This window comes from Vidua chalybeata, chromosome 27 (assembly GCF_026979565.1).
Source record: "Vidua chalybeata isolate OUT-0048 chromosome 27, bVidCha1 merged haplotype, whole genome shotgun sequence".
In the NCBI taxonomy this organism is placed as follows: domain Eukaryota; kingdom Metazoa; phylum Chordata; class Aves; order Passeriformes; family Viduidae; genus Vidua; species Vidua chalybeata.
Window position 1 is genome coordinate 3,905,905 of NC_071556.1, and position 26,426 is coordinate 3,932,330.

General features: G+C 47.6%; 1 protein-coding gene across 5 annotated transcripts in view; it reads right to left on the bottom strand.

Annotated features, from left to right (window-relative positions):
• Positions 1-1,258: 1,258 nt before the first annotated feature.
• The window catches only part of KDM4B (lysine demethylase 4B), a 75,378-nt gene continuing 50,210 nt past the window's right edge, over positions 1,259-26,426 (bottom strand). For 3 of the 5 annotated variants that reach the window (XM_053965799.1, XM_053965798.1, XM_053965796.1), the window contains 12 exons: positions 21,565-22,007; positions 20,982-21,102; positions 18,112-18,290; positions 16,630-16,852; positions 13,764-13,840; positions 13,522-13,577; positions 12,939-13,047; positions 7,309-7,494; positions 6,654-6,818; positions 5,830-5,949; positions 4,890-4,982; positions 1,259-4,203 (listed from right to left, as the gene is read on the bottom strand). In XM_053965799.1, coding sequence (XP_053821774.1) covers positions 4,018-4,203; positions 4,890-4,982; positions 5,830-5,949; positions 6,654-6,818; positions 7,309-7,494; positions 12,939-13,047; positions 13,522-13,577; positions 13,764-13,840; positions 16,630-16,852; positions 18,112-18,290; positions 20,982-21,102; positions 21,565-22,007 — 1,958 coding nt within the window. In that variant the 3' untranslated portion in view covers positions 1,259-4,017. Of the gene's footprint in view, positions 4,204-4,889; positions 4,983-5,829; positions 5,950-6,653; positions 6,819-7,308; positions 7,495-12,938; positions 13,048-13,521; positions 13,578-13,763; positions 13,841-16,629; positions 16,853-18,111; positions 18,291-20,981; positions 21,103-21,564; positions 22,008-26,426 lie in introns of those variants that run through there. The other 2 variants (XM_053965797.1, XM_053965800.1) reach the window with 2 other exon arrangements.

The window sequence follows — 26,426 nt, forward strand, 5'->3', positions numbered from 1 at the left end:
ACAGGGGAATCTCTCCCCGGGAGTGCCAAGCAATTTGTTCCCTCTGTCCCTGTAACTTTGGGATCCCTGCAGGTCCCACCTGTGCCCTCTGACTCGGGCACTGCTCCAGTGTCAGGCTTGGACTCGCTGGTGTGAGCTCAGCCCAGCCCTCCTGGCGTTGCCAGGGGTGGGAACCCAGGACACCCCTCTGGGTGCCCTGGCTGGCTGAGACCCTGGCAGGGGGCTCAGAGACCTTGGCACCAAGTCAAAAACACCTGTGGCTTCCATTTTAGCCTGTGGGAAAAGCTGCCAGCTCTGTGTGAGGAATTACAAACCGCGAGGGTTTGAGCAGTGTGGTAGTTGAATTGACACAGGGTGAAAAAGTAGAATTTTGGGGTTTTTTAGAATGGGGTTCAAGGGGACAAAATGGAGGGATTTGGGCATGTCCTGACCTTCTTCTCCTTCTCCTTGCCCTCCATGTCCTGCTGTGCTGGTGACACTTTTCTGTTGGTTTCAGGCACAGACACACTGCCCAACATCAATGACAGATATTGGCACGTTATTGTAACCACGGCACACGGAGTTTTTGGTATAAAATGTGAACACTGCCCTGAGGGCAGACAGAATGCCATGGCCGAGCTGCTGGACAGAGCTCAGCAGGTCAGAGAAAGAACGTTCTAGAGAAGGGAAAAGCCAACCCTGTGCATTCAGACTCCTCCTTTGGCTGCTCGGGCTGGGAAATGAGGACTTTTACACTCTTGGGGTCACCTCGACACCCAGACCCCGAGAGCCATGCCCAGGTCAGAACCCCCTGGAGCCCCACAGCTCCTGGAGCAGCCCCAGGGAGCAGCAGAACCTGGGAATGCCCGTCCCACCCTGCGGGGGCTGATCCATCCCCGAGCCCGGCTCCGGGCAGCTCCTGCTCCAGACATCTCCAAAATCACACAGCAGAGCTCGACCTCCAAAAGCTTGGTGGGTTTCAGTTCCTTTGTGGGCTTTGTGTGGGTGTAAATTCCAAGAGTTCCTCCCCACTGGACAATTCCTCAGGAAAGCTAAAAAGCTGCAAAAGACTGGAAGTTGGAGATTTCTTTTCTTTCACATAACCTGCAGCATCAGCCTCATCCTGCAAGAACTGGCGTTTATCAAAAAGCTCTGGATGGGAAATTTAAGGTGTTTAAATGACGTTTCAGGAAGATGCTGCTGTTTGAGGAGGTTCAACGACCTCCTGCTGCACAAGACTTGAAACTTAGAAATGAAGAGACTTCAACCCCCCAAAAAGTGTCATTCTGAAACGCTCAACAGCTTTTAATTCATTTTGAACCTAGAGGCAGAGAAAAAAATAGGCAAAAAATACATCACAGCCTTCATCTAGGGGGAGAAAGAAAAAAAAAAATCATTGTTTTTATAGCACATAATCAGACACAAATATATTTCACTGGAGGAAGGGGTAGGAATGTGCATTTCCTATTTCATTTTCAACAGGCTGATGCCCAGAGGCCATCAGTATGGCCACTATCCTGAATCTCCACAAGTCATTCCCAAACCAAAAAGAGGGATTTTAAAAAAAACAAAAAGAGAGAAAAGCCTTGCACCAAGGAAGGGCATTCGACAGTTCCAGGTTCATGTTTCAACATAACTCAGCATGTGAATATGGGGTGAGGAAACACACTTCTGTTTTTACAATATAAATAGTATTTGGGAAAGGTACTACATATGGATACAGCTATTGCAGGACTCAAACATGCAGAGGAAATTCCCCGTCGCTCACAACCACTCATCCCATCCCACCCTTCCCTCCCACCTCCAAAAAAATTCCTCTGCTGGTTAAATTTCTCTTTCAATTGTTTTAAATATTTCTCTCGTGGCCTGGCAACATTCTTAAGTCTTTTATACAGCAAGTTTTCTATTTAATCACATTTCAACCGACGGGAGACAGCTCTGTAGGAGGAACAACCGAGGCTCGGGAGAACCTTGCCAATTTTTTTAAACTTTTATTAGTCTCAGTTTGGTTTTATTCGTGGAGACATCTACTGAAAACGTCAAAAACTCAGAAATACAAAAAAAAAAAAACCAAAAGCAGAACCCTGTTTCCAAGGTCTTCCAACCACGCACGCGCAGCCACGCACACAAAAAGGACCCGTAGCAGAGGCAGAAGAAAGGATGAGACTTCCAGTCCTCAAGGGAGAACAAAACCAAAGTAAAAAAAAGAATTAAATTGCTTTATTCTATCTCCACTCTTTCACTAGGACAGTTTAATACCCACGGAGTCTCTTAAGATGCTAATCTACCATCTGCTAGCCCACAAATCCTTCCCACTTATTCCCTTAAAGATCCAGCCAGAGCGTTACTTAACAGCCTCTCCCCAGAACAACGACCACCTTGCAAAGGGGCTTAAAAATAAGAATAAAAACAAGAATATTGTCTCTCTCCATCCAGTAATTTCAGGGAATTAAGTGGGAAAGATTGCAGTGCAGCATTCCAGGTTGCTCGGGCTGGGGCGTGGAGTGAGGGGAGGGTCCGGGTGCCCTCTCCTCTCTCCCCCCTGCACCTGAACCTTCCCAGCTCTGCCATGGCCCCTTCCAGCTCAGGACCAGCACTGCCTCGTTCTGTTCTCTCCCTCTGAACCGACTGAGGTCCTCCAAAGAGAGTGGAAGACTTTCCAGTGACTTTGGCAGGGTTTGGATGAGGCTCTTTCCCAAGCACTGCTCCACATCAGCTCTTCGGCCCGAGGCGATTTCCAAACGTCCAGGTGGGAGCTGCCCACTCAACACCTCAGGGTTGGGGTCTGCCTTTAATGCTCCTTCCATCCTCAGTGAGCTGAGTCCAATCAAAGGCAGGGCTTGCACTCCTCTTCCCCAGGAGTAAATCACAGGCTCAGTCTTTACTTAAGGAAAGGATGTCACGACAATCAGATGTTTGAGGAATTTCTTCTTTAATAGGATAAAAGAAAAACATACAAACACCTCCCAAGCTTCTGTCATGGAATGATTCTCACACTGTAAGGAGCACAACTCAAAAAAAGAAAAAAAAAAAATAAAAATAAAGAGACAAAGGAAAGAGAGAGGAGAAGTACTAAGGGAGAAGTGCTGCCAGGGAGCCTCTCGCCGCTGCGGACGGGGGCGGCTCGTGGGGAGCTAACACAAGCAGCAACAGAACACTTGCCAAACCAGGGTGGCACACTGGAACTCAAAGCCATGCTGATCCTGAACTAGAAAGCAACTGTGATGGCAAAGATGGGGAAGGAAGATGACAGGAATGAGCCAACCTGGCCATTTCTTCCCTAAGCCCCTCCCTGGTGACGTGGCAGCGATGCCAACATCCATCCCAGGGCTTTCAGAGAGCCAATGGCAGAAACATCCCAGCGGTGAACATTTCTTCCCCCACCTTCCCCAGCTTACAAAGGTAGTGTTTCTTTACAAAAGAAGAACCCAGAACATTCCAGGACATCTGCTCTTGCTCTCCCTCTCCCCGCTGTAACATCAGTCACAATTCGTTTGGGGGTGAGGGGGGAGGATTTAATTTATTTTCTGTTTTAAAGCCATAATCTAGAAAAATGTTTTGTGGAAACTTTCATTTTCCTATTTTTGCTTGCTTTTTTTTTTTAATAATGCTCATTCATAGAAAACTTCACAAAGGTGACGTCTATGTACAGAAAACACGATTCCAAAGGCTGCTTCAGTAGTCAATGTAATAGCACCTTGAAAGACAAAAGTTTGACAGATTTGAAAAAGTCATTTTGTTAAATTTTAACCCTTTCCTCATAAAAAAGAACCAGTCACAAAGCTCCATCTGTAGAAACTCTTCCAAAGTCTCCGTGTGAAAAGCTGAAAGGTTTCCAAGATCCCCAGCTCTTGGTCAGCAACTCCTGGCAAGGTCGAGGTAGCAGCCAGACAGGGATTTCCTGCAGTCCAAACCAAGAGGAGATGAAAGAAATTCACAGCAGACTATTGCACAGGGCTGGTCTTCCATTCCACAGTTTCCTATTTATTTTTCCACTAACTCAAAAAGGGTTAATTGAATATTTTCAATGAATCCTGATTAAAACATGTTGCTCTGAGTCCCAGGCTGGTACTGTGTCTGCAACAGGCTCTCCATAAAGGCCAGGTAATCTGGGGGTTGTCCATATTCTTCAGGATTTCTTGGATTCCCCAGCCGGGGACGCTTGGCTGCTCTCACTTCATCTCCCAAAAACACATCTTCCTGAGGGGCCCCAGTGCTGAGGGACTGCAGGAGACACAAAACAACCATTAAGGGCACAGCAGGAAAACAGGGAGAGACCCACAGTCCCCTTGGGCTGGGAACAACCTGGGCATTCTCCAGCCCCATCACCTGGTTAAATGAAATGGCTTTAAAGGGTAAAGCACCAGGTCTGAAAACACCCAGTAGGTCTGGAACCAAAAAAAAAAAAAGCTATGAAATAAATCCCTCATCTTTTCTAGGCTCTGTAATTCCACTGTATGCACTTAGAGACAGCCTGATCTTGTAGATTAAGAGATTTATAGGTAAGAGCCACACTCTAAATCTCCAGTTTGGTGAGAAAAGGGGGTTTGGTCTCACGGTGATAATCACTTCTCCAGAAACCCCTGAGCTGCAGCCCAGCTCACCTCACACTTGGACAGGGTGACTCCATATAAATGAATTCATGTGGTGTAAAATGATCTGAACATAATCTTTTAACCAGAGAAAATAAAACTCGGAGCTGAACACATGCAAGGGGAAATCATTTCTGTGCCTCTCAAGCATCCTTGGCCAGGATTTCTTCCACTCTGTGTATTTTGGGAATGACAAGCAGTTTTACAGACACAGAAATTGGAGGCTGCATTCACCTAATGTCTAAAAAATACATGAAGAAAATGTGAAGAGGTTCTGCAAGCTGCAGCTGGTTTATTGTTTGCTATTTTGGTACCCACCAGGCGAGACTTGACTCTCTTGGGAAGCTCTTCCTCCAAGGTATAAATATCCCCACGCTTTACCATTAGCTGAGAGCCATCTTCAAACTCCACCTGCAGGGAGGCAGAAGATGAACTCAGAGCCAGCATTTGAACAGCCCATTCCCAGCCTGTGCCACACCTGGGCCCTCCAGGAACACCCAGGAAGCATCAGGGGCCAGCTCCCATGGATGCCTCCAGGGCTGCTGTGGAATGAGCACTCCCAAGCTCTGGTGAGGATGCTGAGCCCAAAAAGTGCTGCTTTCAGTGCTGTTCAGGCACCTCTGTCTTATCCAAGTGGATTCATTCAGCTCTCCATGAATCCCAAAATATCTGTGCTCCAGCTGGCCCAGCACCTCACATTTCTACTGATTTTTGATTCATATCCTGAAAAAAGCAGCTTTTCGCATATAATGAAAGCAGCCCTCTGTTCAGGCCAATATGGTAATAAGAATTTCTTTCATCTTAAACAAAGCATTTTCACAGGTCACAAGGAAACAATCCCAGCTACTAAAGTACATTTGTATTTCAACCAGCAGAAATAGTCAGCCAGGTACAAAAAAACTCCTCCCATGAAACTCTTCTTGCTAAGCACTGATTATATAATGAATTATGCATCAGATGTTCCAGGGATGTTTATTCATTGAAACGTGCACAGCAAAATGTTAAAACTATTAAAAGTTTTTAAGGGATTCTTATTTCCTTTGCCCAAGACTTTAATACACTTTTCTGCATAAAGCAGAAGGACACAGAGCACAGTTTAATAGGGGGTGTCAAGTTCAGGCTAGACAAACTCAGAGGGAATAAATCATCTGCTCCCAAATCCTCCTCCTGCTCTGCCCAGCTCCAGCAGCCCATCCCTGGTGCAGGCTCAGCTCTCCCATCCTGGAGCACACCCCAGGGATCCCTCTGCCACACTCACCTGGTAAATCTGACTGATCTGGGCTGCAATGAACTTGGCCTTGTAGATGATCCCGTCCGTCCACTGCAGCTGCACCAGCTCCCCCTCCGGAGGGGGCCCCATCCGGATGCAGTCCCTGCTCTGAGGACAGAGAGAGAGGGGTCAGAGACACAACTCCACCAGAGCTCAGGAGCCAGAGGTGTGCTAAAATCACATGGTAATGAGCAATAAGGTACGTTTCTGCACTTGTGATTAATTGTGGGCATCTCAAACAAAACCAGCCTGAGACCAGCAATCGACTCTGGCAGCTCCTTCTGCTGCCAGCACCCAGTTCATGGACATTTCTCATTACAAATCCCACAACATCACATCTCCTGTATCTCAAAAACAAGCAGGGCAACTCAGTGAATCAGTGGCACGATCAGGAAGGCAATGCATGAGCTGACAAATCAGCCTCTTCTAGACATTCTCTCTATTAAGTGAATTCCCTGTTTTGAACCAGAAGTGCTTACGAACAATCTGCTTCCCCCATGAATCACACTTGTCAGTTGAAAAATAAGATTATTCAACCACAAAACAAATAGGATGAAATTTAGAACAAACACTGCTTTCTGTGAAGTCATCTGCATTCAGCAAGATCACATCTTTGTAAAGCAACCAAAAAATAAATGAGATAATGTCAGAAACAAGATCTGTCATGAAGAGCGGGATGAGATTTTCTAGGCAAGCAGCAACTTAAAAATTAAAATGAAAAAGTTGAGTTTTGTTTTGCTGTTCCACCCCAAGGCACAGATCACAGTTTGTACACTGCCTGTGACACAGCAGTGTCCCCAGAGCTGCCTTACAATGATGCTCTCGGGGTAAACGTTGTCACTGTAGGAGCCATCGTCGAAGTTCACTTCGTAGAAGGTCTGGGTGCTGGTGCCGATGACCCTGCAGCGATAGTAGAGCCCGTTCCTGTTCTTGGTGATCACTGTCTGCCCCAGGGCCACCTCCCTCCGGAACGGGACCTGCAGGGACACAGCAGGATCAGCTGCCAGCCACAACTGCAAGAGCTGGCTCCAAAATTCCATGGAATCATGGAATGGTTTGGGTGAGGAGGACCTTGAAGTCCATCCAGTCCCACTCCTGCCGTGGCAGGGACACCTTCCACATTCTCAGGGTGCTCCAAGCCCCGTCCAACCTGGCCTTGGACACTTCCAGGGATCCAGGGGCAGCCACAGCTGCTCTGAGCACTCTGTGCCAGTGTTCTCCCCTCTTCACAGCTAGGAATTCCTTCCCAATATCCCACCCAAAGCAGCCCTCTTACAGATTAAAGCCATCCCCAACAATGACTCCCTGGACAACCCTTCTGCATTAAAAGCACAAAACGTTTTGAGCCAACACGGGCGGGGAGAAACTATTTTTAAAAACCCCAAAAACCAAACAACACAACAAAACCCCAAATCCCCCAGTCCAACCCCCCCAGCACAGAAACCCCAATCCCATCCCAAAACCTACATTCTGGTTTGCTGCTTTGTGCTTGAAGCAGGTGATGGACACGACGTAGGGCCAGTCGTCAGGCTCCATGGGCACGCCGGCCGCGTGCGCGCACGTCACGTGGAAGGACGTGGAGCAGTGCTCGTAGGAGCACTGGACACAGGCCCCAGACACCTTCTTCATCCTCTTCCTGCAGTACACACACCTCTGCAAGGGAACACAGCTGCAGTCACACCCAGCTCTGCAAGGAGCACAGCTGGAGTCACCTCTGCAAGGGAACACAGCTGGAGTCACACCCAGCTCTGCAAGGAACACAGCTGGAGTCACCTCTGCAAGGGAGCACAGCTGGAGTCACCTCTGCAAGGGAGCACAGCTGGAGTCACACCCAGCTCTGCAAGGAGCACAGCTGGAGTCACCTCTGCAAGAAACACAGCTGGGGTCACACCCAGCTCTGCAAGGGAGCACAGCTGGAGTCACAGCCAGCTCTGCAAGGAACACAGCTGGAGTCACCTCTGCAAGGGAACACAGCTGGAGTCACACCCAGCTCTGCAAGGGAGCACAGCTGGAGTCACAGCCAGCTCTGCAAGGGAGCACAGCTGGAGTCACCTCTGCAAAGGAACACAGCTGGAGTCACACCCAGCTCTGCAAGGGAGCACAGCTGGAGTCACCTCTGCAAGGGAGCACAGCTGGAGTCACCTCTGCAAAGGAACACAGCTGGAGTCACCTCTGCAAGGGAGCACACGTGGGGCTCACACCCAGCTCTGCAAGGAACACAGCTGGAGTCACACCCAGCTCTGCAAGGAGCACAGCTGGAGTCATCTCTGCAAGGAACACAGCTGCAGTCACACCCAGCTCTGCAAGGAGCACAGCTGGAGTCACCTCTGCAAGGAACACAGCTGGAGTCACACCCAGCTCTGCAAGGGAGCACAGCTGGAGTCACCTCTGCAAGGGAGCACACGTGGGGCTCACACCCAGAGCTCAGATCTCTGCTGGAGCCCTGCAGAGACCCCACAGCCCCCACGGCACAGAGCCCATGGCTGCAGTGCCACAGCCAAAGTGATGTTCTGTGCCAAGGGGTCAGGCCCACACGGCCAGGACTGTCTGTGTGCACCCACTCAGGATCTCTGCAAGCCAAGAAACTCCAGCAGATATTGTCATTCCCTACCTCAGCACTCCCGTGGCCATGCCAGCACCTCCAGTCACTCAGCCCTGCAGAGCCACGCTGGGCACAGACAGACTGGGCTCCAGTTTGGACTGGGCTCACTGGAACCAGGCAAACACCCACCAGTGGTACCAGAGAACTGCTGCACCCTCACCCTCCTCACATAAACAGTGCACCTACACTTCATTAATTCCAGCAGCAGCTGGATCCTCACAGGTGCGCTGCTGGAAAAGAACATTTCCATTTTTCTGAAAGGACAGAACGCAGTAACTGGGTGGCAATTTGCTCGATTCTATTTAATGGGACATTGTATTGATCAGATCTCATGGAATATAAAATCATATAATGGAACAAAAATACTGTGTGTTTATTTTAGATGCATAAGCATATCAACCATAAATATTTTATCGGCATCCACGTCAGATGAGCCACTGTAGATAATTCAGTCAGTTTTGCAAACAAAAGAAATAAACACATTGTATGAAAAAAACAGAATTATGGGGGAAAAAGGTCTGAAATCTTGGAGACATTTTCACACTCATTTTCTGCAAAGCAGATCCAGTTATGAGGTAAATCAATATGTGTGACTGCTTTAGAAAGAAATTACATTTTCTCAAAGCTAAAAATCCTGAGCCTGATGGCACTGACAGTGAGCAGGAGCTGTAGTGGGAACAAGACAAATTTTCTCACTCCCTATAACAGCACCAATTCTTGTTTCCAGCCCCTCAGAAATACAGAAAATGAGATTTTGGGAATACCAGTCTAAAGAATGGATGCTTGCATAATGTTTCCAGGGATCCATTTGGAAACACCACTCAGTTTTTACCATTTCCAGGAATCTGTCACTGATTAGCAAATCCCAGAATGGTTTGTGCTGGAAGGACCTTAAAGCTCATCCCACTCATCCAGCCCCATCCAATCTGGCCTTGGACACTTCCAGGGGCGGGGCAGCTTCTTTACCTTATCCGAGGCTGGGACAAGACAAATCAGGGCAAAATTAATATCACAGACATGAGACAAATGTGCCTTTCATGGTTAAAATGAACAAAAGATGTCCCTGACCATGGCAGGGGGTGGAACTCCAAAACCTTCACGGTCCCATCCAACTCAAACCATTCTGGGATTCTGTGATTTCTTCTCCAGGAACATTTCTCTTCCTTGAAAGCAAAAGATGCCAAAGAACAGATTTGTTCTTCCTTATTCCTGTGCAACACCCCCCTCCCTCTCTGGGCTCTGCCCCACATTTATATGAAATAAGTCCCATTCCTTCCTATGAATTAACTGAAGGCAGTTTGTTTACACCAAAGATTAATTTGGCCTTTTTACACAAATGAACAAAAGCCAGGAAATTCAAAGCCAGAGCCTGAGTGCTGCCAGAACGTGGGTTTAGCCTTTAATAAGCTGAGCCTTTATCACTCTGCAAACCATGTTCCAGAGGCTGATAAGCACCAGGAAAGTGCACAGCAGGACTGAGGGGAGTCAATAGCACAGATGCCTTTATTAACCTGTCAATATCCCCTTGTCCCAGCAGTAGGGACAGCTGCTGACACACAGGGGGCTCGGGGGGGCATTAACCCTCCCAGGGCAGGAATCTGCCCCTCCTGATGCCAGCAGGACTCTGCCAAGGCAGGATTAGCACACAGCCAGTGCCACCCTGTGCCCACACAAACTCCCTGTGACAGGCACAAGAGCTGCAGCAAAAGGATGTTCAGAGCAAATATGATCAAAAGATAAATGTGAGTGACAGTGAGCCTGATGTGTAAGGAGTGATGGAGGAAGTGACAATTCTTGGCTGTGAGGGTGGTAAAACACTGGCACAGGGTGCCCAGAGCAGCTGTGGCTGCTCCATCCCTGGGAGTGCCCAAGGCCAGGTTGGACAGGGCTTGGAGCAGCCTGGCACAGTGGAAGGTGTCCCTGCCCATGGCAGGAGTGGCACTGAGTGGGATTTAAGGTCCCTTCCAACCCAAACCAGTCTGGGATCGTATGAAAATGCAGATCTGGAAGTGTGAGAGATGGGATGGACAGAAATACCAGTGCCAAGTGCTGGGGGAAAGCTGCACATAGAGATTTAAAGGCATTTTCTGTGGGAGGGAAAAGAGTCCAAAGCACAGGAGAGAAATCTTCGGAATAAATGCACACCAGAGTCAGGTCACTGCTGAGAGTAAGAAATGGGCTGTCTGCTGCATGATGAACACTGCAATTCATTTACTCCACTGAGGAATGACAGCTAATTATTCCAAATTTCCACGTCATAAATAATTTACGTGCACAGGCCTGTAATGTGCCATCAATCTGGGAGCAGGAAACTGCAGTTCTGAAAATGGTGCCATACCCACAAAAGGACTGAAAAGTCTGTGCTTGCACAGGGAGACCTGGTCCATGCTTAGAGAACAGATATTCCTTTCACCAGATCACTGCCACTCCTTGGTACCTCAGCCCTCATCACAGGAACGTAAAACAATAAAAAAAATTTAAAAATCAAATTATAACCATGGATAACCCCTACCCCCTCTCTCCTCCACTACCCTCATCTATTTACATCAACTGTCCTCACCCTTCACATCACTCCTCCTCTCCTTTTCCATCTTCTCCAGCCACAAAGGTCATCTTCCCAATTTTATCAAGTACTGCACCAAGTCCATCGTTGCCAAAGTCAGGAGCTCCAATGCCATCACCTTTTAGTCACCCTCAGTTTATCTTCCTAACTGCAGCTGCTCACCTCCAAAGCACTCAGCCCCCAGCTCCTCCACTGACTCCCCACACGCTCCAGGAATTACCTGCAAATTCCCATGAATTAATAAAACTCCCCACCATGGCTCATGAGTCTCTGCACACAATCTTATCCAATTTACACTCCCTTTGTACCTCACACCCCACACCACAGCCTCTGTATTCTGCCATCCAAATTAATCGTTTAATCCTTACCTAATTGATAACTCTAAAACTTTCCAAGTGAAGGGCTTAAAGCCAGGTTTTGACATTTGAGCTACAAGCCAGGCTCTGGCTAACAGCAGCATAAGGAATATGTGCCTGTAAATTCCAACACTGGCCTGTGTAAGTCGAGGCACTTCAAGCAAAAATTCTCCAGGTTCCCTGAGAAAGGAAGAAAACACGAGGTGCAAATGGAATACAACAAACAAAATTTCTTTCCAGAGCTCCAGCAGCATTTGGACAACACTCTCAGGGTGGGATTGTTGGGGTGTCTGTGCAGGGCCAGAAGTTGGACTGATGGTCTTTGGGGACCCTCCCAACTCAGGATATTCTGGGATTCTGTGAAACTTTGCAGTTTTAATTGAGGAATGAAGGAGAAATGGGTGCAGTGAGTCCATGCAGAGGTTCTGGTAGGCACAAGCTCTGCTCTGGAGCAGAGCAAAGCAACGGAGTCAGACACACACAGACACTGCCCTGACTCTGCAGGACTGCCAGGCAGCCAAGGAAGGGTTAAAGAATTAAGTCATGTTTCCTTGAGAGGCTCCATTAAGCAATACAAGTGAGTGTTGTGTAAAAGGATTTTAAGTTCAGCGTTACAAGTGCTGGTAATGAAGAGGATGCACGTTGGAAGTGTCAGCTGATCCATAAAGAGCCACCGCTGCAAGATTTATCACCCTGGCACTGCGCTGCCCCATCACTCCTGCTGAATAATGAATGCTTTTTACATTCACATTTGTGTACAAAACCCATTTGCACAACAGAGAAATAACTCTGGAAGCAGGGATAGGTTCCTCCTAATCTCTCACCCGGGCTCGCTGCACTAAGTAGCAGCTCTGTTAACGAATCCATCAGCACTAACCCATCTATCACTGCTCCAGCACCTTCCCCATCCCACACTGTGTCACCCAGCTGACTTCTGTACCAAAAAAGCAGCAAAAGCACAATTTATTTTGCAATAACACACTATAGTGATGGAGCATTAACTAACATTAAGATAAATTGCTCTGAGCTAATGAATCGTCCATTACTAATCCCTCGGATGAGGCCACACAGCTAAATAACAACTTGGAGCTGGGCTTGTATTAAAATCCTTGCAGTCTTGCCTTGCAGTCAGGGTCACAAAAATGTTTATTCATTTCTATAAGAGATTTCTTGATAGAAAAAGAGAAATGTTGTAAGGAAAGGTGAATTAGAGATGAACAAGTCAGCTTCTCTCTAGTCACCATGTCCCTCTGCACTCCTGTTGTGCAGTACTCGGAGTAAACGGAGCTTTCAGGCACTTTACACCTGACTGCAGGTGGGAAGGAGTCCCAGACTCTGCCCAGGGTACAGCACACACCCAGAGAGTAAAGGCACAGCTGGAAATCAGAGCTGGTTTTGTGTCAAAGCACTGACAGGGCTCAGCAGACACAAACAATGCAGCTTTTGTTTGGAAGTGAGAGCGAGATCACCTCCAATCTCAGCTGCTTCACGAACCCACACAATGATTATCTGTCTAGTTACAGTTTTTCCCTTTGCCTCTTGTTCCCAAACACTGTCCCCAGTAAAAGACACCCACCAGTTTCCACCTCTGCTCGGGGATGGCGCTGATATCCACAGGATGACGCTCTATGACATTGAGGAAACGCGCCTCGGGGACAGCAATAGCACAGATTACATGGACCCACCTGGGGAGCAAAGTGAAGACACAAATCAGGGCCTGCCATCATTTCAATGAAATGCTCAGGAGGGCAGTTAACATTTCCCTGCCTCCCTCAGCATCGAAGCACATTTCCAGGGGTTGGCAGCCTTGGCAATGCTCCCAATTGACTGTTAATCAGGGTGGCACAAGGTAAATGTCTCTGGAACAACAGAGATCAACCTTCTTCTACACCTGATATTGCACAGTGCTAAACATTCTCTGAGAAGACTTTTCTCAGAGAAACAACCACATTCAGCAGGAGTTCAGAAGCTCTGCTGTCGAGCAGCCTGGTGCAGTGTAGGGCAGCACAGTCTCTTGGGCTCATCCTGCCAAGTCAGCGAGGAGCAGTTCACTCCAGAACCCCAAAACTTGCTGCTACACTGAGCATTAAGACCAAATTCACAAGACAAGGAGATAAGGTGCAGCATGGAAGGAAAACACACTCAGAACCAGCACTCACCGGCCATCAGTGGTCATCTGGAGAGCTCCTCCCCTGAGATTGCACAGGCAACATTCCTGCAGGAACACAACCCCTTCAGCACGCAACCCAAAAGCTCTGCCAGGCTGTTCATCCTCCCCAGAAAGCGACTACACCCCACCTGGGATGTCAAAGGCCACGTGAATGCTCCCACCACCCATGTGTGTTAAGCAGTGAGTGATGCCAGCAGTGCCAGAGGGAAGGGTGCTGTGTGCAGTCCTTACCGCTGCCCAGGCGCCGGCCGAGCACCGCGAGCACGACCAGCTCTCGTTCACCAGCTCCGGGCGTATCCCGTAACAGCCTGCAACAAACAGAGCCACAGCCTCGTCAGAGCAGGCCTTTCACAACACTTCCTAGTTTGACTCCATGACTTTTCAGTTCAGAAGTGACTTTGAGAGCGTTTGAGGAACTGTATTCCACAGGCTCCGACAAAATCGGAATTGGGACCAGCAGGTCTGAAAACAAACAAACAAACCAAAGCCCCCCGCACAGGCAACCCTCACATTTGTTTTTCACTTTTCTAAGGACTACAACAGCAAGACTTTGTTTCTTTAGGCAGGAACTGGGCTCCAAGGTGATGCCACCACTGCTGGAGTGCACCCACACATCAAAACAGGGAAGGGCATTGAATTTTGGCAAGGTTGAAGCAGCTACTTTTGCTGTGTGGTGTTATGAGGAAGGACAAGCCCAATAATACTGCAAGGAAATTAAATACCTGCATTCCACGTAGTTAGCAGTATTTAATTTATGGTTATAGGAAGTGTTAAAAACATTTCATTTTACAGAGCATCAATTACTGTAATATGCAAGCACCAAATCCTCCTACAACACCACCAAAATAGTAAAGTGGTATTATGCCCATTATAAAGGCAGGGAAATAAGAACAAAAAAAAGTCCTTAAAATTCTATAAAAGGCACTAAGGTTTGTCACTGAAACAACAGGGAAAAGACACAATACAGTTTTGGAAAAGTAGATCTATGTGCTTCCTGCAAGCTTGTAAAGTGAGTGGAAAATTGAAGATAAGCATCTCAACTAACACACAGCTCGTTCCACCCAGCCTCTATCCTTCCTAACAAAATCTCATCCAGCCTTCACCTATCCTAACAAACTGAACAGAAAATTTCAGCTGGGAACAACAATCTCAAATTACTGAATTAAACTTAAAAGAAGATATTCAGAAAGCACTGGGGTTGCTACCACAGCCTGATTTATAAATATCATCCACTTAACCAGATAAACAGCATGTCAAAAAAAAGTCAATACTATGGATCTGCAGCTGCTCTCCACATCTGAGGTCTCTTTTCATCATATGGCAAATCAGGGCAGCAAATTCCACACAGGCCTAGAACAAGGACAGGGGTTTTGAGTCCAAAACTGAGCTGAGGGAGAGCCAGACCCTGAGCACAGCCTCAAGCTGCACCACGGGAGGTTTAGACTGAAAATGAGGAAAAATATCTTCATGGAAAGGGTTGTAAAGCTTTGGAACAGCCTGTCCAGGGCAGAGGTGGAATCACCATCTCTGGAAGTGTTCAAAACATCCATGGATGTGGCACCTGGGGACATGGCTACTGGTGGGCAGGGTGGTGATGCTGGGCTGACATCTGGACTTGATGGCCTCAAAGGTCTTTTCCAACCTCAGTGATTCTGTAAGGGCAGAACAGTCCCATTTACTGAACCCCAGGTTGTCCCATAAGGATAATCCAAGAAAAATACGTTCTTTTTATGGATTTTGTCAGTGCCTCAAAAGCCCAGAAACCTTCCCAAACCTTCCCCTCTCTGTAGGGCCTGGCTGCTGGAAGCCAGCACAGTTTGAGAGGGCACTTCCCAAGAACACACAGGCTGCCAGCTGGTTTTAGTCAGCCAAAATACATCTCACCACTGCAATCCTGCAATAAAAGCAAATGGATTCTCTGCAGCAAAGTCAAAGGGATGTCACAGAGCACAAGGAAACAACCAGGCACTGGAGCCTCCATCAGATTTAACACCTGTGCTGTCCTACCCTCAAAGGGAGAGTACAGCCAAAATATAAAACTGAGTTTCTCTAAAAAAAGATGGATCTCAGGTCTGAGCCTGCAGATTAACATCATCTTGTCCATACCCCTCTGTCCTTAAATAGAATTTGGCCACAGAAACCATTCTGATAGACTGGACTATTGCAGGCCTAAGGATGGACAAGATGCAGCAGCCCTGAATTGTGAAGGCAGGATGAAATCTTCCTCCTCACACCCACTCTGCATCCCATGGCCTGATTAGCCAGAAATGACCATAATTAGGGATTCAGCACAGAAACAAAAGTTGCCTTCCAGTTCCCCAGCCCTGCTGAGCTGCACGGGGACCTGCAGACTCTAAAATTGGAACAACAAAAGTAATTCCAGCTGATGCAAGTCAAATAAGATTCCCCATCTGTCAAGATCAAACAGCTGAACAGTAATTCGTCACAAATGTTAACTGGATGCTGTACAATCTCCACTGAAGGTACACTCCACCAGGATTAATCAGATCTTCTTTTAGACATAACTATCAGGGAAGCAAACAGACATATGTTCCCTTTTGTAATCAAGTGCCATTACTACAAACACTATCAGAGACACTAATAAAATATATCTCAAACTACTCCATAATCTCTGCTGCATGCAGGAACAATATAGCCTCCCCCAGCAGAACAATATTGGAACTAAATATGTGAGAGAAAAGAGTGCAATAAAGCCTTTGAGTTCTGCTTTATTACAAAAAAATGAAAGGTATCAAAAGGAAGAATCTTTTCTGTGAGACAGAGAAGAATCAGCCAACAAAATAAGCAGTAAAAAGAATATTGGTGTGTATTTTTAAGATCAGTGACTGCCAAGATGGACTTGAATACACAGATGTGCCTTGAAAGGTTCCCTGCCCATGGCAGGGGATGGGAACTGGATGAGCTTTAAAGTGCTTCCAACCCAAACATTTCTGGGATTCCTGATATCCTTGTACCAAGATAGATAAAAATGGGAGTGACAGGATACAAACCTGCCAAGAAGGAACTCAAATACAGCAACACACAAACTCCTGAGTTTCTCAGGACCCAAAGGCTTTGGGGAAGGTGAAACACTCACTAGCATGAACCTGCAGGCAGCATTTGGCACAGGATATCAAGGGACTGGTTCCATCCTCTCCAATGTAGGAATTTGAAGGAAGGGGCTCGGTGTTTTCTCCACTTGAGGTAAAGCACATCTCTGGGATCAGGGGCTTGGTCTTCTGCCCACACTTGGAAAGGTGCACGAACGAGGACGGCTCCCCTGTGGAGATGGGGGCAGCTTCCTTCTCCACCTGTGAGGACTGCAGAGAAAAGCCCATCACTGGAACCACCTCTTCCTGGCCATGGTTTTCACTTTCCACTCTGAGCACTCCCCTTGCAAAAAAACACCTGACACCCAAAAATGGCCTAAAATCCTGATTTCACCCCCTTGTTTCTCCCTCTCTTCCTCAGGCGTTGACTGGGATCTGTAATTTGTTGTGGAAACTCAAAGAAGCATCAGAATAATGAGCAGCTTTTCCTGGTTTTCTTCTGCAAAAATCTAAATTCCTAAATTGCAGCTGAAAACACCAAGGAAAAATAAAAAGGAAAACATTACTGAAAGCAAGGCCTTCCCTCCCCCTCTCCCATTCCTTTGGCATCCTTCCCTACTTTTCCTGCAAGAAGTTCTCCTGAAGGACATCTCAAGGTTTCTGGTAGCAGACAGGGTTAAAAGCAATGGATAAAACCAGCTCAGCTGCACCCAGTTTTCCTCACAACAGCTAGCAATCAGAACAGATATTTTATTTTCAGTTGGTATAATAAATCAAGAGATTTTATTGAAGGGGGACGTGGGTTCTGCTTTCCTTAGGAAAAGCTTCCAACACAGCTACAAGTATCTAAGGCACAAATTCCTGGTGGGCACACAAAGCCAGATTTGGCTTTATGTGAGAACAAATCAATGCACAACTGCACAAATAACTCATTCATCTGATGAATTTTGCCTTTCTGCTCATAACGTCTCCCAAAGCATATTGGTAGTTTCCAAAAAAAGGTGATGGATGTGCTTACTCAGTAAATTTTTGTTTTGTGGCTTGTTTGCATAAATTCAGCAACTCAGGCCTGTATGGAAACAGGAGCCTGGTGTGACTTTTCTCTGCATGGAACAGTGTTTGCAAAGCTCTTTCAGTGTGATTTCAAAATGAACACTGAGCAAGCCAGAGAAGCCAGGAAAGATAACAAAAAAGGCTCCAGCCACTGCCAAATCCAAACACATTTCTTTGGTGTGCAAATTAGTACGGGTTTGTCTGTATCAGAAATGTCTGCATCCTAACTCACCCATCTGAGCAGTGTCAGAGGTTTAGATGAGATATTAGAGAAAATCTCTTCGTGGAAGGTGTGGTCAGGCAATGGCACAGGCTGCCCAGGGAATTGGTGGGGTCACTATCCCAAAAAACACATGGATACAGAGTGGGGGATGTGGCTTTAGGGGGAACACAGTGGTGGGGGAGTGACAGCTGGACTTGATCCTAGAGGTCTTTTCCAACCTTAATGATTCCCTGTCTCTGTGATGAGGAATTACCTGGTTATAGGGGTAGAAGAGGGTGCAGACAGCACAGTATGGCTCACTCAGGGCAGCAGCTGCATTGAACTTCCTTTCAGCTGGGAAATTAAGGGCTTTGTTCTTCCACTGGAAGGAAAGTAAAGATTTCAAAGCCTCTGGATCACTCATATCTTCCTCTCCAGAAAATGGAAACATTTCTAGAATGAAAAGGGAAAAAAAATCCCAAAACAATGAGCAGTAAGTAAAGACAGAAGAGTTTATGGTTAGAAGAGGCAAAAGGAGCAAGGGTGAGTTAAACAGCTCAGGTCTCAACAACACAAGAAGTGCAATAAACAAAAACATTCAACTCCTCCATGGCCTCCCATATGCCTATGCCCCAAATAGTTCCTTAAATGGACAGGATATTCCCTTTGGGGATAGGATACACAAGACAGGGACAGCAGTGACCTGAAGGAACTGGCCACGAGGAAGGAGAGAATGGAGATTTATTGCCTTTGTAACTCCCTCCCCTTTCCAGCTGGGAAACCTCCACCATCCTTTTCATGAAGATTTAATTTGAACTTTGATAAGTTCAAAACACATGATGCCAGTGCAAGGAAATGGCCCTTTCCTGCCTGCAGCAGGGAGCTGCATGCTCTGGGAGGTGGGGATGCAGCTGGTGCTGCTGTGGCCAGGCCAGCTCCCAGTTCCCACCCCCCAGGCTGACCCAACCCTCCCAAGGTGCATCCCAGAGCTGCCCTGCCCATGGCTGGGGTTCAGTGCTCTGGTACAGCCATTCCCAACACCACTGAACCTCCCACCTGCACTCCCCAGCATCCCTCTCTCTGCCAGAGCTCTGCCAGCGACTGCTCCTGCTAATTCGTTTGCTAATTCTTTATTTTATAAACCTTTAAAAGGTCCTTGGCATTTCATGATTAAACCACTGCAGAATCCATTTGTGGCAGTCTGGGGGTCTGAGTTTCTTACCCTTCCTTGTGAAGGAGTTTTGAGTCACTGTAAGTGTTAAAGACATTTTCCACACAAGGCTGAATGTAAATCATTCCCTGCATCACCAATCTGCAAAGTTTCCAAAAGAACAGGGAACTCAAAAACATCTTGGAAGAACATTATCCCCAGAGCTCAGCACATTAAACCAAATTGTTCACTGCTTCACTGTTAATTACTGGAAATAAGCAGTTTATGTTCTGCTCTACGAGTCTAAGTCTCCTCCCCAGTTCTCCCTCCCTTTGAAGATTTTCTGACTCTTGGGTTACCTGAAAGGATAAAAGGAATTTGGAGTAAAATGTTAATGGCTGAGTTTACATCTCAGATTTTAAATGTTGGTCATAACATATTTGTCAGACAATGTGGAAATTTTATTGTGTTTGACGAATCCCTTTTTTGAGGTGATGAGTGCTGGGTGTGTGGCCCCATCACATTTCATATGAGGGTTACCCTCTAAAAAGTGTTTATTTATAAGACATGAATCAAAACCCACATTTCTCCAAATTTCAGGTGACAGACCAGGATTTATGACACCAGTGAAATCAGTGAAACCAGCTGCTTAATCCAGAGTGACAGAGGGAGAGAAGAAAGGGAATGACTGTGCTGTCACCTTGGCTCCTCCCAGGATGGATCCAGGGGGACACAAGGCATTCAGGATGGCTCCCACGTTGCAAACAATTTGTCTGGGCTGAATCTTTGTGTAACATGTGCATTCCCTTAAGTTATATGCTCACTGTTCCTCCTGCAGATCATCCTGCACATCATTCCCTGAAAAAGCCCGGGGTGCAGAGAGCTGCCTCTATTCCCTGGTGGGGAGGGAAGAATCTGTTTGATCAGATTTTGCCCAGCAGAGCTGTAAATCAGTCCCCAAGAAATGCCAGCTTCCACAAGAGCTGCTCCTGCTCCACCAGCCAAGTCCCCAAACACCATCCAACAAGTCAAAGCAGTGAGAAGAATCTGCCTAATGAGGATCCTCCAGCACAGAGCTGGTTCCAAGGTCTCACACCAAAACAACATAACAAGTCTCAGCTGCCTCTGCACACTTCATTCCAAGTTACACACTTGGAAGGCATCAAATGCATCCTCCTTGGTGAGGGAAGGAGCTCTGTGTGCTCAGGAGAAGCCCTTCCTGCAGGAGGCTGCTCTGAAATCAGTGGATGCACTCCTGAAGGAGAGTGAACAGGAAAGATGATGTCCTTTGGAATGAGGAGTTGTGAGCAGGGACTGCCAGCTGCCACGTGCCTGACCCAGCACACAAAAGCTCCTTGCTGGGGGACTGTCCATATTCTGAGTAACGTGGAAAACACCTCAAAGTGGAAAATTACACCGCAAAACAGAGTTGAGAGGTAAGAATCTTTTCTTTCCCCGTGGTCCAGACTGTTAGGGACTGGAATATGGGGAAAGAAGAATCAGTGATGTACAGTTAAACACTGAAAAACATTTTAATTCTCATTTCTGCATCTGCCAAGGAAAGCTGGACCCCAACACTGATGTGAATTAGGACACAAGCAAAAGGTTAGAACTGATTTTCCTCACACACATGAGAGAAATCTGACCTCCACTGCCTCCAAGGGGAACAGCTCTCATCCCACTGCAATATCCAAAACAGAGCTTTGCCTTTAAGATATTATCTTCTGCAAACTCTTTTCTCCCTTTGCCCAAAATGCTGCCTCATTCTGCAGCCAGCAAAATATTTTTCTTGAGTGAAAAAAGGGTGGGAGGTGAGAAGTGACACCTCCCACAGAGGAGTTTTGTTTCCAGCTGGGTTATCAAAATGGGAACACGCTGCATTTCCTAGCAGCTACGTGTAACACAGACTTTCAGGCCACCCAGTTTTGTCAAAGGCTTCAGCAATTCCCTGGCTCACACAGGACATCCACGGGTCCCTGGTGCTGCTCACTCACCCTCATCACTCGAGGTCTCCTGTTTGACCACGGACAGCGGGGAGCGCGTCGGGGGCTTGCCCAGCGGGTGCCGGCGGCTCTTCTTGATCTCCATCTTCATCTTGGAGAAGGCAGAAGCAGCCTGGAAGGAAGCACAACAAGCTGGGTGGGCACCCCAAAGGAAGGAACAGGACAAGAGAGGCAGAGCCCCTGTCATAGAGAGTTCTTGGATTCACACAGCAAACTTTTCTCTGCCTTTTGGCTGAACCACTGAAGCCTTCCGAGCCAGTTCCTGGAGCAGATAAAAGCCAACACCAACTCTTAAGAAGTTGGATAAACTACAGACTTTTCTTCAAATCAGGCCAGCCTCAGAACATCTGCAAGCTGCTCATGAAAAGTCTGCTCAACCACATACACAGCTGGGAACTCCATGGAAATTGTCACTCATGGAATCCCAGACCGGTTTGGGTTGGAAGGGACCCGAAAGACCATTCAGTCCCAACCCTGCCACAGGATTGTAGACCTCTAGACCAGGTGGTGCTTGCACCCAGCCTGACCTTGGAGCTGTCCTGACGCCAGCCACGGCAGCCTGCGAGCCACTGACCTCGGCCGCGAGCTCGGCGCGCTCCGCCTCGGCGCCGTCCTGCTCCTTGCCGGGGCCCTGCTCGCGCCAGCCCAGCCCTTTCTGCGTGGCAAACTGCTCGAAGGCCTGCTGGCAGGACATGTGCTCCTTGTCGAACACCACCTTCTTGCTGCGGGGCACCACGTACAGCATGGGGATGATGGGCCGCGGCTTGAAGTCGTCCTCCTCGGCCGGCGCCTCCGAGGGCTGCACCACGTTCAGGGGGGCTGCGGGCCGGGCCTGCTCCGTGCCCGGGGCTGAGGGGGGCCCTGGGGGCCGTGCTGCCCCCGGGCCGGCCTCGGGAGGAGGCTGGGGGGCCGGGATGGGCCCCGGCGGCGGCACGGCGGGCTGAGGGGGGAACAGCTGCTTCTTCTTCCGCTCGCCCTTGGCCTTCGGGGGCCGCGCCTTGGCCTTGCACTCCCCTGCTGGAGAGAAAGGCGACACTGAGCCCCCATGCCAGGTTCTGGGAATGCAGCATTTCCCTCCCTTCCCAGAGCTCAGTGCTGGGCTAGCACATTCCACCATGGAATATTGCTTCCTTTCCCTTCCCAGAGCTCAGTGCTGGGCTAGCACGTTCCATCATGGAATCACTGCCTTCTCTCCCTTCCCAGAGCTCAGTGCTGGGCTAGCACGTTCCATCATGGAATTCAGCATTTCCCTCCCTTCTCAGATCCCCGTGATGGGCTAGCATGTTCCATCATGGAATATTGCTTCCTCTCCCTTCCCAGAGCTCAGTGCTGGGCTAGCATGTTCCATCACAGAATTCAGCATTTCCCTCCCTTCTCAGAGCCCCGTGATGGGCTAGCATGTTCCACCATGGAATATTGCTTCCTCTCCCTTCCCAGAGCTCAGTGCTGGGCTAGCATGTTCCATCACAGAATTCAGCATTTCCCTCCCTTCTCAGAGCCCCGTGATGGGCTAGCATGTTCCACCATGGAATATTGCTTCCTCTCCCTTCCCAGAGCTCAGTGCTGGACTAGCACGTTCCACCATGGAATCACTGCTCTCTCTCCCTCCTCAGATCTCTGTGCTGGGCTAGCTCATTCCACCATGGAATATTGCTTCCTCTCCCTTCCTAGAGCTCAGTGCTGGGCTAGTGTGTTCCATCATGGAATTTCTGCTTTCTCTCCCTCCTCAGATCTCTGTGCTGGGCTAGCATGTTCCACCATGGAATATTGCTTCCTCTCCCTTCCCAGAGCTCCGTGCTGGCCTAGCGTGTTCCATCATGGAATTTCTGCTTTCTCTCCCTTTCCAGAGCTCAGTGCTGGACTAGCACGTTCCACCATGGAATCACTGCTCTCTCTCCCTTCCCAGAGCTCCATTCTGGACTAGCACGTTCCACCATGGAATCACTGCTCTCTCTCCCTTCCCAGAGCTCCATTCTGGACTAGCTCATTCCACCATGGAATCACTGCTTCCTCTCCCTTCCCAGAGCTCAGTGCTGGACTAGCACGTTCCACCATGGAATCACTGCTCTCTCTCCCTTCCCAGAGCTCCATTCTGGACTAGCACGTTCCACCATGGAATCACTGCTCTCTCTCCCTTCCCAGAGCTCCATTCTGGACTAGCACATTTCACCATGGAATTATTGCTTTCCAATGGGCACTGTGAAAGCTGCACACATTCAGCGGTGCCTCAGCACTGACCTAGAGAAGCCACTTCAGAAAGAAAATACTTGTGTCATTTCTATGGACTGTTAAATTCCTGACTGGAACACAAAGGCTGCTAAAAGCAGCGTTTCCTGCAGGGAAAATATCTAAATCCCTAGGAAACTGGACAGTGTGCCAAAAAACCTGTAATACGTCACATTAGCCATGACTCCGTGCTTCAAGTTTTTTGTCCTCCAAAGTCAGGGGCAAAAAACCATCCACTGGGGTGCAGGAATTAAATATTTTTGTACCATTAATAAAAGAAATATTTTAAACAGTATTTTTTTATCTTTATGCCTTCCTTTTCTAATCTCTGTTTTTCTGTATATTTATTTTAACACAGAAATACACGTGTACATATGTATTTCTGTGCTGTATATGAATAAATGTGTATATAAATAAAGACATACATCAGGAGGTGTGCTCAGATTTTTTTTTTGTTTTTTTGTGCTGATAAGGAGGTGCAATCAAAAGAGCTTGGAGACCCCCATTCTGTATCAGTAGTTTGCTGTTCCCTGTGTTTGCAAGCACAGCTCTTATCTGGGTATTACTGTGTGTCAGTGCACCCAACAGCCCCAGGAAATGAAGAACTGAACAAAGATACTTGAATCATTATTACCCAAAGATTTCTGCTATCAAGCTTTTTTAAAAAATGCTTTTGAAGCATAAATCAGGTGCAGCACGGAGCTCAGCTGGATCCTGAGATATCTTTTACTCACACCCATGTCCTTGTTTCTCCCAGCTCACTGTCACTCAGTTTATCTGCACAGCCCTCATGGATGTGACAACACTTCTTGAGCAGATAAACATCTCAGTATTGTCACCAGAGGCAGAACTGGCCTCTAAAAGTCTTCTCCACCTCTCTTCTCTGTGAAGGGATTCACACACTCCCATTTTAGAGCAGTGATTAAAATTCCTGCTCTCCATTGAGGGCTGGGATAATCAGGGGCAGCCTGTTCACCCCAGTGAAGAAGTTTCACCAACCCAAACCCACCCAGACCCCTCCACTTCAGGCTACACCAAACCTGACCAGCCAAACCCATGAATGGAAAATCAGAATAACCATCACATAATAGAGGTTTCTGCATGAAGAAGGGTGAATAATCCCACAATAGGATAAAGTGCCAAAATCCCTGCTGAAACCCCCTAGGGATCACCTTAACCCAAGCATCTCCCAGAAGTCTGATCACTTTATTTACACTAACTTATAAAAATGGGAACAAGTCCAGCTCAAATAATTAGAGTTGTACTTGTGTAGGCAGTCCCTCAGATAAACTGGTTTGTTCTATCACAGAGAAAGGAATATTGAATTTCCTTAGAGAAACAAACATATTGAATGAAAGGCAAATTAGATTTCTCCCCAGTTGCACAAAACCAGATCATATTTACTCTCTATACACTCCAAGAATTCTCTCCCCAACAGCACCACAAATGCCATTCACCAGCTTTATTGACTTCTAAAGGGTAATTTGACAGCAGCTGGCACTGAGGACTGTGCTTGAAAGTTTTTGCATTAAGATGAACAAACGAGTTTGCAAGCGAATCTATGGAATCAGAGGCCAGGAAAATGGGAGGAAAAATTCCAAGAGCCTATCTGGGTATCCTGAACACTTCCAGGAAGGAAAAGGATCTGAAGGCACAGGTAGGGTTAAATGTCTTTCCTGTCCTTCCACTGCAGGAGGATGGCAGGTGTGGGTGGGACACGAGGAACTGCAGGTGACACAAGGTGACACAAGGAACACGTGTGGCAGTGCTCTGCTGCCTGCCCAGGGACAATCAGAATCCTCAACAGACCTCTGGTAACTGAGGAGCAGCTGAGGGAGCTGGGAAGGGGCTGAGCCTGGAGAAAAGGAGGCTCAGGGGGGACCTTGTGGCTCTGCACAACTCCTGACAGGAGGGGACAGCCGGGGGGGTCGGGCTCTGCTCCAGGGGACAGGGACAGGAGGAGAGGGAACGGCCTCATATTGCACCAGGGGAGGGTCAGGCTGGACACCAGCAGGAATTCCTCCCTGGAAAGGGTGGGGAGGGCTTGGAAGGGGCTGCCCAGGGAGGTTTGGAGCCCCCAGCCCTGGAGGTGGCACTCAGGTTTGCAGTTCCCCTCCTGGGCACAGCCCCACAGGGAAGAGCTGCTGACTCACAGGAGGATTTCTGCTGCTCAGCACACCCAGACAAGGGCAAAGCCTCAACACTCTCCTTCCTAACGTCCCAAGACAACCTGCTAAATTTCTAAATATATTAATAGCAACATAATAAATTATGAATATAAAGCTGAGTCATAAAAACCAAAAGTAAACACCATAAGGGATCTGGGTCAGAAATCCTGAAAACCTCGAGTTATAAATACTCAGCTTGTCCAAACAACCAACACAAAGCACAAGACCTACTTTGGAACCATGACTACTTTGAAATCTCATTCTTTCTCCTTCTCAAGGTCAGGTCTTCTGGTGTAATAGAAAATGAAGTCAAATTAAAACCAGGGAGATAAAGAAAGGAAGTGCAGGAGGTGGGGGAGCAGAATTACCACGAGCAGGGCCATCCAAACAGATGCTGTTTTCTTCTTCAAGATGAAACCCTAAGACACTGGTGAGAGGCAATGTAGACAGCAGGATGTGGAAAACTAGAGAAGCCATTGGGATTTAATTGCTGTATTGCAGTAGGGAAGTTGAATATTTGTGAGCAGCCACACCAAGCTGGAGTTTGCTCCAGTGGCACTTCTGCAACGGTGCTGAAAATAAGCTTTTCCCTCCTGAGCCAACAGTTACAGAGCTCTTAAGAAGTAGTGGAAGTGTATGATTTGGAAGCCATTCAGCTAGAACAGAGTTTTCATTATTCCTTGGCCATTCTAATGATCTCAGATCTGTCCTTGTCACTTATCTCTCGTCTCCAAAGAAAAATCAGCATTTTTGGGCCATTTATTACAAGCATCAAGTGTTAAACTTGTACAAGAGCCAGGAGCAGACAATTTAACACATTGCTGATGCTCTCAAGCTTAGGGCAATAGAAATTAAGTATCTGCACTGTGCAACAATGGTTTTTCAACTCCTTATTTCTCATGAAAAGAGAAAATACACTGTCTGGCTGAGAGACTGAACAAAGTCCTCAATTCTCTTCCTAGAGCTTCCACAGATTTCCTTTAAGATCATTATATCGAGGTTCTCTAAACAGTTTGCAGCATCAGTTTCTCCAAATGCTAAA